At 35.2% G+C, this 14,207-nt stretch overlaps 1 protein-coding gene across 12 annotated transcripts in view; it reads right to left on the bottom strand.

Annotated features, from left to right (window-relative positions):
* Positions 1 to 14,207, bottom strand: part of LOC108763420 (uncharacterized) — a 37,610-nt gene that overhangs the window by 1,198 nt on the left and 22,205 nt on the right. For 2 of the 12 annotated variants that reach the window (XM_018511034.1, XM_018511033.1), the window contains exons 4-16: positions 11,845 to 12,036; positions 11,235 to 11,745; positions 10,931 to 11,164; positions 10,545 to 10,841; positions 10,158 to 10,292; positions 9,036 to 9,781; positions 8,661 to 8,850; positions 8,048 to 8,356; positions 6,946 to 6,982; positions 5,459 to 5,601; positions 1,370 to 1,375; positions 833 to 1,267; positions 91 to 564 (exon numbers count right to left, since the gene is read on the bottom strand). In XM_018511034.1, the coding sequence (XP_018366536.1) occupies positions 91 to 564; positions 833 to 1,267; positions 1,370 to 1,375; positions 5,459 to 5,601; positions 6,946 to 6,982; positions 8,048 to 8,356; positions 8,661 to 8,850; positions 9,036 to 9,781; positions 10,158 to 10,292; positions 10,545 to 10,841; positions 10,931 to 11,164; positions 11,235 to 11,745; positions 11,845 to 12,036 (3,709 nt within the window). Of the gene's footprint in view, positions 1 to 90; positions 565 to 832; positions 1,268 to 1,369; positions 1,376 to 1,554; positions 2,254 to 5,458; positions 5,602 to 6,945; positions 6,983 to 8,047; positions 8,357 to 8,660; positions 8,851 to 9,035; positions 9,782 to 10,157; positions 10,293 to 10,544; positions 10,842 to 10,930; positions 11,165 to 11,234; positions 11,746 to 11,844; positions 12,037 to 14,207 lie in introns of those variants that run through there. The other 10 variants (XM_018511038.1, XM_018511036.1, XM_018511041.1 and 7 more) reach the window with 10 other exon arrangements.

The raw sequence follows: 14,207 nt of genomic DNA, 5'->3' as shown, positions 1-14,207 counted from the left end.
ATTCTTATACATTTCATACTTTCTAATATTGTTCTTTCAAATAAAAAACACACATTAAAAGCCATATTTTAGTTTTACGCGCTTACATACCTCTCCCACTGACGTAGCCAGAAGATTAACAATCTTTTCGTGCGGTACAGCAACAACACTCTGATTATTGATTTCAATTATCCTATGGCCCACTCGTACTCCGCCCCGCTCGGCGATACCACCTCTCAATAGACTACATATCACTCCGTTCTGTACACTAAATCCTAACTGATATTTCGTGTCGGGTCTCTTGATTTTCACTTCGACTACAGGTGCACACGGCACGACAGTTAGCTTGACGACCGTTTGATTCTTTGAATTTTTTATGTAAGTCTGACACGTGGACAAAGGCAAGCCGACTAACGATACGCCGTTAATTGCTATTATCTGATCGCCGATGTTAAGTTGACCGCAACGTGCGGCGGCACCGGCCGGTGCCAAATTTGCTATGACTACGGTTGGCAGCATCGAGCCCCATCCGGACTCAACGATCACAACACCGAGGATCTCTCCCTTTGCTTTCGGTACCACTACCTGCAAAGCAGAGATATTCTTTACTCTAATACAATTACGAAATTTTCTTTAAGTCGGTCGCGATAATTAACATTTTACATCTCTTGGAAGTTGGAGAAATTAATTCAATTTTGAAAATTTACGAGAAATTGATACTTCCAACAAGTTCGCTGCTGATCGACAAGAAAGTATCTTTCTTGTACAGCTTCTCTGGACCGCTATGTATCGTAGACCGTATTCCTTTCGGATTAAAATGGAAAGGGTAATACAATCATATTTCAAAGATTACCTCTTTCTGCATCTCCTTCTTTGCGAACATCTGCAGCTCGTCGCCGAATATCTCCTGCGAATTGAGCACCTCTTGATAATCCATTTCCTTAACAAAGCTATGATCCTCTATCCCATTTGCTTTTAGGAACTCCATGTAAGCTACTTGGAATGCTTGTCCAATACTTTGTGCTATAAATTGAGCCTCCTCACTTTCAAAAACGTGACATATCATCTTTGGAGTTCGATTGATTTTTGGTACTTCTTCCATTTCGTGCGGCACGAAACGTCGCCGTGCCATTAGCACTACCAGATCACCGATATCCGCTATGTATGAAATCGTACGTAACGCATGATCCATCATGATCTCCTTCAGATCAGTGTTAAGAACCATGATCTTCTCCGTTGAGATAAACAGATCTACCTCCGTGCTTGGCTGAGAATCACCATCCGGTGCCTGAATAAATACAACACACATACACATCCTTTTTAGAAAACTATTACATTATTACGGATTTCTACATTATATATATGTATTTCACACATAGAATATACGTACCAGCGCCTATCACAAGGAAGCAGCATGTATAACAAAGTAGAAATAAACAAGTAATTAGTCATAAATATATATATATGTATAATATTAGTGTTTTAAACATATACAACGCTTAACTGCTAGTAAAATAATTAAATAATGCAAGATAATGTAAACTGTATAAAGTTGAGTATAATCATTAACGGCGCTATCACAAACCTGAGAGTTTGAGAGTTAAAAGTCGCCTAACTTTGACGCAACATTTAACTTACAAGAGACTCGTCGCTATGATTTATGAAAAATGTGCACTATACGTAGGTAATACGAGTTTCGTAACTGAAAAGTGCATTATGGGAAATTGCTGTGGGTTTTGTGGCTGAATAAAATAAAATTCGTAAAAGGGTTCAAGTTGTAAGATAAAATGGCCGTAAGAAGATTCGACCCTTATAGGTATTATATAAATCAATAGAGGGGGATGAAACGGTCGAACGACTGCTCTTGTAAGAGTCAAAGGGCAGTCGATCGGATTTAACAGCGAAGAGGGTTGACTGGGAAGAAGGGCAATGAGGGCGGACCTTTATTTTTGTCACAGCCTCCTCCACCATGTGGTTCTTAAGGCGCTTACGCCGTTTACGTCCCCCTTCCTCTTCCACCTCCACCGACCCAAGAAACTGTAGTCTGAAAACGGTTGTGGGCCCCAAGCAGCCACTGATCGGGGCCAGTTTCGGCTGGGCCCCAAGCGCTTGTGACTCGGACTGGCCCCCACCAGAAGCGCTTCCTATAAGTTCTTCGCTCGAGTCGCACTCGTCCTCCTCTAGGCTTCCTTGCGAGGCAATGCTGCAGCGACCATACCCATGCTGCCCCCCATAGTTTAAGAGTGTTGCCTGCATCGGCACTGGCCCATCATCCTTCCGTTATGTACGCGCCAAACAAACAAACAAACAAAGGCTCTGCTAGTCACATTGCCACGCACCACCGACAGAACGAGAGGCAAAAGAGCCAATGTTCATGAGTTCTTGAGTTGCTATATCAACGGCTTTACTTTTCTCTTATGCACAGTGTCATGCTTGTGTCTTCTATCGTATGCCGGATCGAGTCATTCACACATATAAATGCATTAGTCCGGTAGCATACACTTCTGCACACGATGCGACCTTTATTATGCAATTTTGCTCTCGGACAAGCTCATGGTGTCTGGAAGCTGTGCAACGTGCAAGCGTTATGTTACAAAAATGGTAAATTCAACGGACAAGCACACGCGGATTCGTTGCAATTGTAACTCAAGAACGTATTAATATAGCGATGCTGCGTCTCTAGGTGTCTAGCAACTCAGAACTCGAAGCACGGTAAGGCTCTGTTAATGCGATGAGCATTCAAGTTTTTTCAATCAATCAATTTGTCTTATTTTGTCATCTTGAAAATGAACAATCAAAGAGAAACACAAGCAGTTGATCACACATAGAATTATTATTCTCCGTAACTATAATTAATTTCGATTCAAAGTATCTTTTCAAACAAATATAAAGATGCAAGCATGAGTAAAGTTCTTTTGTTGGCGTTATTTAAAAGTATGAAATAAGCACGAGTTTTAATACGGCTTTATTAAAAAACTATATCGACATGTAACGTAATTTAATTAGATATTATAATCGCCAAAAAATTTTAACAAACTAAGAATGTCTTCATCCTTAATGTTCTGTCATTATTTACACTGTCTATATTAGAACATAGCTTAGCAGCCTTGCAATTAAACAAATTATCATGCGTACACTATTCAAAGAATTAATTAAAATATTATAATTCCTGTAAATCTTAATATCATCATTTTTTTAAATAAACTAGAATATTTTCATAATAGATTTTCACAATGGATATTCCATAAAAATATAATTTCTATCTTGATTCCCGAATAGTATGCAACTAAAATATTCTTGCAGCGACAAAAAAAGAACTGCAATCCGGGTCTACTTAACTATATAAGATCTCATTTCATGCGACAATAATATATCATAAAAAAAATTTAGCAATCTATATTTTGAAAAATCAAATTGAATGAACGAATATGTATATAAATAACTAATTACGCTCAATCTTGTAGGATACTGTCAGAATATCGTAGTATCATCGGGCTATCGATTCGACATAATCATATCTCTTTAAAGCTTGAAGTTACGATGAACATTCTATGAAATTTCTTGTAATTTCCCTAAAATTTATCTCAAACAGAGCCGTCTGTTACATTGCACCTAGATTGTTTCTCGCGTTCCCAGTTTTCTTCCTTTCTACTAATCAGTTGTATAATAATTTGCTGGATTTTTGTAGATAAATATCTCCCGCGAGTATATGGATTTTTTGTGCGTAAAGTTGATCAAGAATCTACAGGAAAGCGGACATAGCAAGCGGACAACAGATATATAAACTAAATATTCGCAAAGAAAAAAAAACAAAGACTGACAGACATACAGAAATCACATCAAAGTTACACTGAGAAGATGACAGTGTTCGGTGGTCAGGTGGTGGTGGTGTTGGTGATGTGAGGAAGGGGGTCGCTACACTGAAACATTCAGGCCTCTTTGCACAACGGCCAGTTCACAGTTATATTTAGATTAATTATTAGATAGGTAGACAGAATCAGCATTTAGATACTTCTATGGAGGAGAGTCGTCTCAGACGACGGCAAAAAACCGCTAATAAAAATTATTAATCAATTATTACAAGATAACAGAGACGAGGTCTATCTTATCTAAATGCTGACATTTGATTACTCATGAGCAGAACCTAAGAGTAGGAGGAAAGAATTTACTGTTTTATCAGCTTAATATTGACAGTTTCCTTAAAAGATTGATAAGTATCGTAAACTATAAAAACTAATTAAAAAAGAAATATCGTCGCTTACTATTAATATACCAATAAAAATATAGACTATGTAAACAGAAATATGGTAGGTATCTGTACTATTTACTTAAAGAGAGTATTTTGGTGATCTATGGTCCTTTTGCAACATATTTGTCATATATGCATAGAATTGAGGTACAAACGAGTCTTAAGACACAATTTGAACAGTACTCTTTCCTACAGAAAACTCTCAGGTTTAACTTATTTACTTAAGATTTCAGCATTTTAACCATTTGAGGTAAATTAATGGTTTCAAAATAATATATAACACTAAAATATTTTATACTTGGTAAAGAGGCGCTAATCTGAAAATCCCTTGTAAACATTATACATGTTATTTGCAATATTTTACAGAGATTATATTTCGTGATTGCACCAAGAAAAAATTGCAATTTTGAAAATCCTCAAAAAGTTAAAAACTTTAACAATGAAATATACATTATTGCAGATGAGAATATTGCACTGTTGTTCACTACAATTTAAGTAGCAAATTAAAATAGTATAAAGCATTCAGAGCATGCTGCTAATTTCGTTATTATTGTTCATAGTTTAATTCTAATAGTCCCTGAAACGATTTTATACTCTCTAATAGATTTTCTAACGTTTTCGATCTTCGTTGTAATAGAACATTATTGAAAAATTAACAATTGAAACATTTTGTCGACGAATGGACTCTAACTGTATTTGTTTTGATCTATATAATGTGTTTTCCAAACTTAGTGCTACTGATCTAAATATAACACAACATATCATGTGGATGCATTATCTATCAAATAAATCGCGATATTTTTATTTAATTAGTAGTTACTGCTTTTAAAAACAAACATTCTAAGAAAATAATACATGTGGCTTTTAAATAAATTACATTGCATTTAACGATTTATGTATTCCATATTTGATTATATTGATTTTTTTAACGCTTCGCAAAATTCTTTATAAAAAAATCTATATAAAAAATCTGTATAAAAAGTCCTCATATACTCGTTCCGTTTGTATATGAGATATGTATTATACATATACATATACATATATATATATATATATATATGTATATGTATATATACATATAAATAAAAATTGTGCTTTTATATACACATAGTTGTATATAATCGTATATACACATTTTTCGCAATTGACGTTTGTATAATACCAGTTCAAGAGGAATATATCTCAATTCTGAGATAAAAATAAAAAGAAATGTTTCATATACATATGTACCTTTATTCTGGAAACTGCTTCCTCTGCTTGACACATGCGGGTCGACTTCGTCGGTTGACCTTCGCATACTAATTGCGTGGATCCTAAGTACCTCGCGCGGAACAGGACACCTTCGATCAACACTGATGGATCATCCAACAAGTCTGAAAGAGGCACAGACACGTACCATTTAGGATTTTTGAGCCCACGTGTATCATGAAGTAGTGTGCCAAAAGCGGCTAAGTGCTTGGAAGAACATAGAGGCAGTCTAACAGACGACATGATCATAGAATCCAATAATGGATCCTCTTGTCCTATTTTGTTTGGATTTTCAGTTAATATCTTCATATTGCATAAAAATATAATTTTATGAGATTCAATAAAATTATAAAATTTTTATAATCTTGCTATTCTCACGACTACATCAACTACTTTTTTTCATTTTTATTATTATTAATATAGAAATTATATCGGATTTAATTAATTTTATTTAATTTACATATATATTTAATTTAATTTATGTATTTTTGATTAAATTTATTTAATTTTTACGATACGTATAAGCACGACAAACGTTGTACACGTTCAAAATGCACAACCACATCACATTGAAAAATTATGATACTTGTGAAACTCTTCAATACACCGCTTATCAATATAATTGGTGACTTTATCGAGGAATACAAATAGAGAAATGTAAATATCAGAACATCTCAAATCTCTGAACGTGATACATATCTATAGGTACACATAATAAATTTAGAGATACATCTTGATAAAACATATCACGCGTATTAAAGCACTGTTACATATGATAATAAGATAAAAACATTGGATTATCAAGAAATACTATAAAAGCGACAAGTAATATTGTATCAAATAATATTAATTTTGAATTATAATTATTTCTAATAATTGCAGTAATAGTATAACAATATGTATTCTAATTACACAATTACTCTAACTGTTACATAATTTTATATGTGTGTATGTGGGTGTGTGTGCATATATACATAGTCAAAATAAAATTCCGCGTATCCGAACATGTCGAAGAACTAGACAATTTCGATAACCGACCGGTTCGAATAACAAAGGCTCACTGACTGTCCTCTCTATCTATTACTTATTAGTTATTTCGATGATAGGAACTAACGTTCTGAAAACTGAAGTTAAGCTCTTATTATCCGAACTGATATGACGCCGTGACATGGATAAGAGTCAGTTACGAATTCGTATTTGCAACATTTCTAAACTTAAAATAGAGAATGTAGATAAATTCTACTGTATATGTATGTATAGACACACACGCATATATGTGTAAATATCTATATGCATGTATATGCATATAAGGAGTACCTACCATCAAACAATGATTAGAAGCAGATGTCGAATTTATATATCCGAGCAAGCAATAGAAAAAGAAATATTATATTAGCATTATAATAGTAATAAATAAAATGACTAAGAAAATACAAAAAACAATTATATTGATAAAAATGCAACCGTACCTTCTTTGTTTCTGCTCTTTTTCTTTCCCTCCTTATCCTGCAAAATAGAACAGACGATGCATTTTGCATGATAGCACAGATAAAACTTTGACGAATACGCTCGCAATTAAATCTTGTAAATATGATATATGTAATCTCACTTAAGCTGTAGAATGTGCTAACCATGCAGCAACTGCCATGTAAGAAAGCTAATAAACATTAACATATCCCTATTTACGTCTAGAAACAATTATAGTAACATAGTAATAATAATAATAGTAATAGTACAGTAATAGTAGATAGATATTAAATGCTACGGTAATTTGATAATCCCTTCTTTTTGTAAAGCAACAATTATATTTATAAAGCACAGAAAAAATGAGTTTATTCTTAATTATATATTAATTTTCAAGATATAAATTTAGAGTTTAAACCAGAAAATATGTCATATAATATATACATATATGTATATAAACAAAGTTTAAACGACTACGTTTATATAACTTTTTTCTTGTTTCAATCTCTAGATTCTTCCCTTGAAGCATATATAATTAAAAATCATTCTATTATAAAGCATTTCATTATCATTGCACTTATATACATATATATATGTATGTATATATATATATATGTATATATGCGATGTTTTTATAAATATAACGTTAATAATATTTCCGTTACAAATTAAAATAAGCATAATAAGCGGAAGCTATAAAGGAAAACTCTAAAGCAATAAGATAAAAAAAAGTACCTTTTCTTTTTTAGAAAAATCAGCTTAAACATTTTTATCAAATATTTCTTAATTATATAACAAAAACTATTTTATTTTTCTAGTAAAACAAAAATATCTTGAAAATCTTTATAAAATTTATACAATAACTATTATAAATAACGTGTCAATAATTATCAAATATCTATGTTATTATTAGAAAATGCATTTGAATTAACAGATAACATAAATTATATATTTAAGCTGATTAGGACGTATTTCGTTTAGCAACAAAAGGATAGTACTATCATGCACCAATGTGTGCTATTTTATTTCGCGCAAGCTCACTAGAAATATAGATATCTATAGTCACTAATAATAAAACAGACTCCGTGGTAGCATTTGAAAGGGCACCTTTTTCACCTTGTTGTTGGATTCCTTGAGGCTCTGAGGGGATGAGGGGGAGTTTTTGACTGGGGTCTTCTGCGGACTCGATGTAGGTTGCGCGGGAGTGGCTACTTCGCACTCGTTAGAAGACGACGATTGTATAACAGACACTACAAGAGGAGGGGAGATCGAGGCAGACGTCGAGGGTATGGGCTCGGAAGGCGCTAGCGTTTCTATCGGGGCGACACTCAAAGATTTAGGAGGGGTTTGTTTTGGAGTAGCGACTTTCGCATTCATTGGTGGTAACATAGTCCTAGTCTTAGGCTTCCTCCACCCCTGCATAACACCAAGACGATATTAGTAGAACACCGATACCATCGAATAGCACAAAATACGAGGAAAATGTAGATTATTCGTATCCTTTTTTTTTTCTTGAATTTAAACGCATTAGCACCGTCTCAATATTACCTAGTAGGAAGTTGTGAATTGTGAATAGAGTATGTATGATATATTGATAATACAAGTGTTGTAACTTATTTAATTTAGTCTAATTATTCTTATTTAAGAAACATATTACTAAACAATGATTAATAAGAATAATACGATGGAGCGGACAATTAAGCATCAAGTATATGCTCACCTTATCGTCGTAAAATCCTTGATCGTCCGTTCTTTGTTGTCCGAGCAATCGATCTGTTTCAAGATCGGTATCCGCTTCCTCTTCGTCTGGACATTCCTCAATTTCCATATCAGCTTCGTCACCTATACGACGCGCATCAGATTCTTCGCTATTGCTTTCCATACAGACTCTCCGCCTGCCATCCATTATACTGCATCTTAGTTAGATGCGTTTATACGCAACACAGAGGTATCCCAAAGGGTATCCCAAACGTATATTCGATGTCGTAAAAGGAGAACTTTCATAGTGGTAAGTAAAAAAAGTACCAAGGCAAAATAATGAACAAATTTTAACAATTGGAATACCCTTAGCCGCATAAAACGAAACGTAAAATACCTTGGTATCCATATCGGACTAACGCTTGGTTCCGGCGGTTCTTCCGATGGTGATTTTACAGGTAGAGCTTTAGTCCTTTGTAGAGCCATTCTAATATCTTTGATGGCTGCCTCCACCTCTCCACAATTTACTTCTAAGGATACACTTTGTCGTCCTTGAGGTGCCGGAGGCGGCGGCGTACCCAGTGGATCCAATCCATCGAGTTGGAGCTCGTTCGTGTCGTACGAATTTTCCTTCTTCGCGACAAATAGATCAGGAGATGTAGTCTTCAACGTGTGTAAAATATCCTTTGTTACATTTAGACTAACGTCTTTTCCAGAGTCATTCTCATTCGTACCTAACATGTCGTTACGAGTTCTCTGTATGATCTCTTTCTCTATCTCGTTTATTTGCCGTTTCATGAGCATCACAGTAGGATTATTGTTGTCAGTATCACTCGCGTGTCCACTAGACAGTCCGTCTTCTAATACCGGCATACTAGTGTATATTCTCAGGGAATCCGAATTATTCCCCAAATCGCCGACCGATCCGAGAAGGCCACTTGCTGGCATCAATTCATTATCCATCATCATGAGGGATACCTCGCTGTCCAAGTCGCCGCAATTACTGTCACAGTCGGTTGTCTCGGGGCTTAGTGTAAAATTACGCGAGTGTCCCACTTGCAAGCCAACCTCAGTTTCTCCAAGATCTTCACTGCTGCCAGTACCTACTGAGAGGTCCAAAAAGTTGTTTTCATGTTCACCTGTCTAAAGAACACAAAAAGCCAAATGTAAATATTTACTTCATAATACCGTAATTACCGTTTTAAAGTGGAAAAATTTTTCAAACAGCTACACGGTGTAACTTTAAAAACTGTATCTATAAATATATAGATTTATATTTAGAATCTATATGACTACTGGAAGCAATATAATTTCCAAACATTAATAATTAATACTTTAGAATTGTTGAAAACATAATATTTGCGTTAAAAGTATTTTTGTTTATTGTATCTAACTTTATAATACATAAATAAACATTAATTTTATATAAACTCAACTAATACACAGGGAAACAAAATTAATGCTATACAAAAAAAATTATCAAAATAATGTTTTTTACTTTGTATATTGTCATACTTACATTTTGCGGAAATTCTGCCCGTTGCTTTTTAGGAGACTCATGTACCATAACCTCTTCTGTTGCGGGTGGACCACTGGCTAATCGTTGACCAACATATGCACTTCCACCTTGCCTTCTTAATTCATAATCAAGATCCTACAACAAAAAGTAATTTTTTAATTACAATTTACAAACTTTTAGTTTGTTCATTATGCATGCATATATCTTCTTGGGTCGAATATCTGCTTGGATTTTTTTTTTAACATCACTACCTAATGAATTTTTCTAATTCTGAACTTTCATGTATATATATTTATTTGACATACATTTTATAGATCTCATTGAAAAGAACGAAATATCTCCTAAACAAATATCTATAAATTCTTTTATGTTTCAGCAAAGACTTACCTGGAAAGGAAAGGATTCTATATTGTTTTCCTTTTCTTTCGTCGGCGCTGGACATTTGAAGAATTCTTCTAACACTTTCCGTGTCTCTGAAAATTCATATAAATAGTCGAAGGTGCTACCTCCCGGTGAGACAAGACTGCTTATATTATCAGCAGGCAAAGTCGATGGCTTTAAAGAATCTTCCTCTTCCTCTTCGACCTTTGGTGATGGAGATGAAGGATGTATAGGCTGATCTTCAGTGCTAATATTTTCTATCACAGTCTTGTCTACTACGATTTCTGCAGAAGTATCTTCCTTCTTGGAATGTAAAATACATTGATTAAGTATTAGAGACTATTAAGCCATTCAACAATATAATATTCCATAAATGATATATATCTTTTTACCTCATTGTGATTTGGTGTTGTTGGCAATACTCTTTGAGGGAAACCAGGCCTCGGTGTCATATACATTGAAGGTGATGATAATAAGCTAGGAAGTTGTGTATTTTCACGAACTCCATAACGTCTCGGGCTGCCAGAATACTGAGCGATTGGTAATTCACCAATTACTCTCGCAACCTTATGATTACGTTCTGGAGAAGGAGAATCTGCTTCGCAATCACTCGCTGGTGTAACAACCTACAAAAGTTAAAAATTGGTGAAAAGTTCTTTGCAATTAAGCAACGCACGTGTCTGTTATGCATATTACTTTGAAAAATTCTGAAGTATTGCGATGATATGCCGTCGTAGGACTAGGAGTACTTCCAACACTGGAACTCGGTGGTTCCGGTGCAATACGACCTCTTTGCGAATCGTCTGTCTCCAAGTCTAGATTCGTCGTCGTAACTTGATTTGTGTTGCTCGACGCCAAATCCAGTCGCAACCCCTGCCAATTGTCATCGATATCGTCGAATACCACAACTTCACCGTCGCTGACAATAGCCATACTTCTCGCAGGGGTGTTGTGATTCGATTGATAATCTACGCAGCTCTTTGGTAAGCCATAGTCCAGATCGGTAATACTTTTTGGTACGGTATATTCTACATTATTGCTATTCAAGATTGAATCGTAATTAATTATGCGATTGCTGCGGTTGCTTTTAGGAGAGTCGTAATCGAGAATGGATTTCGTAGCGTTACGTCGCACCGAATGTACCTCGGAGGCAAACACGGTCTCCGTCACTTCTCGATTTGCACGTTGCTTTCTGGTTTCACCGCATCTGAAAAAAGTTATAATAATTTATAGAACACAAGAGACAATAGGACACGTTATAGACAATAGGATCTTTGTACCACAGATGAAATACAAATTTAATTACCGACTTCGTAGCTCCCATATGGTCTGCGAGTTAGGAGACTTATTATTCTTCTTAACAGACAATTTATTATCAGTTTGAATATTATCCTCGTTATTTATGGAATTTGACGCAGCCAGAAATCGCGACTTTCTAGCTGCCACCTTCCCTCGGCTCTGTGAGAATACCTCTCGGCCACCAGCGATTTCTATAATTCTGCAGGACAATACAAGAACTATTACATATACTCATGACGATTTATATGACTGTGAAACAGTCCTAAATTATACGTTGGTCATTTTCATCTTATCTTACTCGAACTTAATGCTCGTCAAAGTTGTCGACGTTCACATGCATAAAATTAATACTCCGGTAGGGCTCAGGTTCGTTTCTGTAACTTTTTTCCACCGAACTCAATATATTTTCAACATTCAACCGAGAGCAGCTTTCGAAACAGATGACTCACGGATGCACGAACGAAATATTCTACAGCAGCAGTTCATTTTTATAAAATCATCATTAAATTCGGAGCGTTATTATAAATCTCGACGTCAGATTCGACGAGGGCAATATTTGCACAACGTACTATACTGTATCGATAAGCGACATTCTCTCCGTTGCATCGTCAAATTGTGCACGTGGACGGTTACAAGTGGTGAATTCCCGAAACTCGACGTCAGATCAGGCAACACCTGACCGACCTGACAGGCGAGAGAGAGAGTTAACCCCAAAGTTGACGCGTGGAGCACTCCGTGTTTTGCATTCCACGATTACACGACATTTAATTCGACGCGCTCGGTCGGACCGATTCCGGCCTCACGCACAATTGAATTGATCAGTCTTAGGAGTAATACACGGCCCTGTCGGCACCTGGAATGCTTTATTCAAAAATGTTCATCGGATCCGCTGGCGCGGAGATCACGACGACAAAGTGTTCACGAGGAAACGTGTGTACCAGTGTACGTACGAAAGAAAACGGGCGCGACTTTTAAGCCCCGTAACTCCCGTGGCGCCCATTTGGATGCGCTCCCGTCGCCTTGGACCAGTTGATACTTGGAACAACTCGGTACTTATCTCCTCGACGATTTACAGTTTACAGACCAACGTCGGGAAGAATCAATGACGGATCAAGACCGACCGCGGGCCCCGAGCCATGAACAGACTCCCTCCCGCTGAACATAAACTGACAGTGAGTATTTATAACGATAATAATGTAATCTTCTTATGGACTCTCCCAAATTCAACAACAAAAAACTCCAAAAAGCAGGGCGAATGAGAGTCGGCGTAATAATTAATATGCAATCTTAAATCGTCAATCCAAAAATAGAATCTTTATTCCAAAAAATATTTTTTGGAATAAAGATTCTATTTTTACTAATTAATTACCATGCTGACTCTCATTCGCCCTGCTTTTTGGAGTTTTTTGTTGTTGAGTATTTATAAGTGTATTCAGGATTTTTTTCAGGGGAAGGGAAGGAGTTTTTATCAATTTGTTATCGCATAAGTAGTAATTTTTTGCGTCAATAAATTACTGTTTTTGGATATTTTAAAGCTTTTATCTCCTCACTCCCCTGATTTTAAATGAAAAAATATTAAGTTTTGTTAATCATAATTTTTAATCACAAATTTTGGAGGATATTTTTGAATCCCCAAACTCTCTCCCACCCTATATGTTTACATAGCAACATTTTATATCAATGCTACAATTTCCTACTCAATAGTACAATTATTATGTATAGATACATAAATGTGTTATATATTACACTTGAAATTATATATATATATATATATATATGATATTGATGTAATGTTCTGGTTATATATAGTTTGTTAAATCTCTTCTTCAATCAATTTTATAACATGCTTAAAAAAAAAATAAATTCTTTTTTTAGTAGGATATTAATAAATTTTTTAAAATTTGTAATAAGTATATTTTAAGGTTGTTATCGTATAAAGAAAATATTCTTTGCTCTCAAGATAATCGTTACTTACAAGGAAGAAAGTAAATTGAGTAATCATTTTTCTCAGAAATAGAATGATATTGCTCTGTGTGCAACAGTGAATTTCTCAGAACATTTAAAAAGAAGATAAGTCGAACTCTATCGCTGAGGTGCATATATATCGGATGTTCAGCGGGATATGAGCTAAAAGTTTAGATTTAAAAATCCGTCGGATATATCGGGTAATTCCGATCGTATGTTGCGCGCGTGAAGTTTCACCAATAATGGACACGGAATAATTTGAAATTATCGGGTATCCGCGTTCGCCGATTATGCCCGAGCAAATACGGATCGAAATACGGAACGACGGAAATATCGGAAAATAAAAGGTACTCGGACGTCTATCTACATATACGGATTATCATTGTCGATAAGCGAGTCGCGTTT

This window comes from Trachymyrmex cornetzi, unplaced genomic scaffold (assembly GCF_001594075.2).
Source record: "Trachymyrmex cornetzi isolate Tcor2-1 unplaced genomic scaffold, Tcor1.1 scaffold358, whole genome shotgun sequence".
NCBI classification, from domain to species: domain Eukaryota; kingdom Metazoa; phylum Arthropoda; class Insecta; order Hymenoptera; family Formicidae; genus Trachymyrmex; species Trachymyrmex cornetzi.
This window is presented reverse-complemented; position numbering and strand designations above follow the sequence as displayed.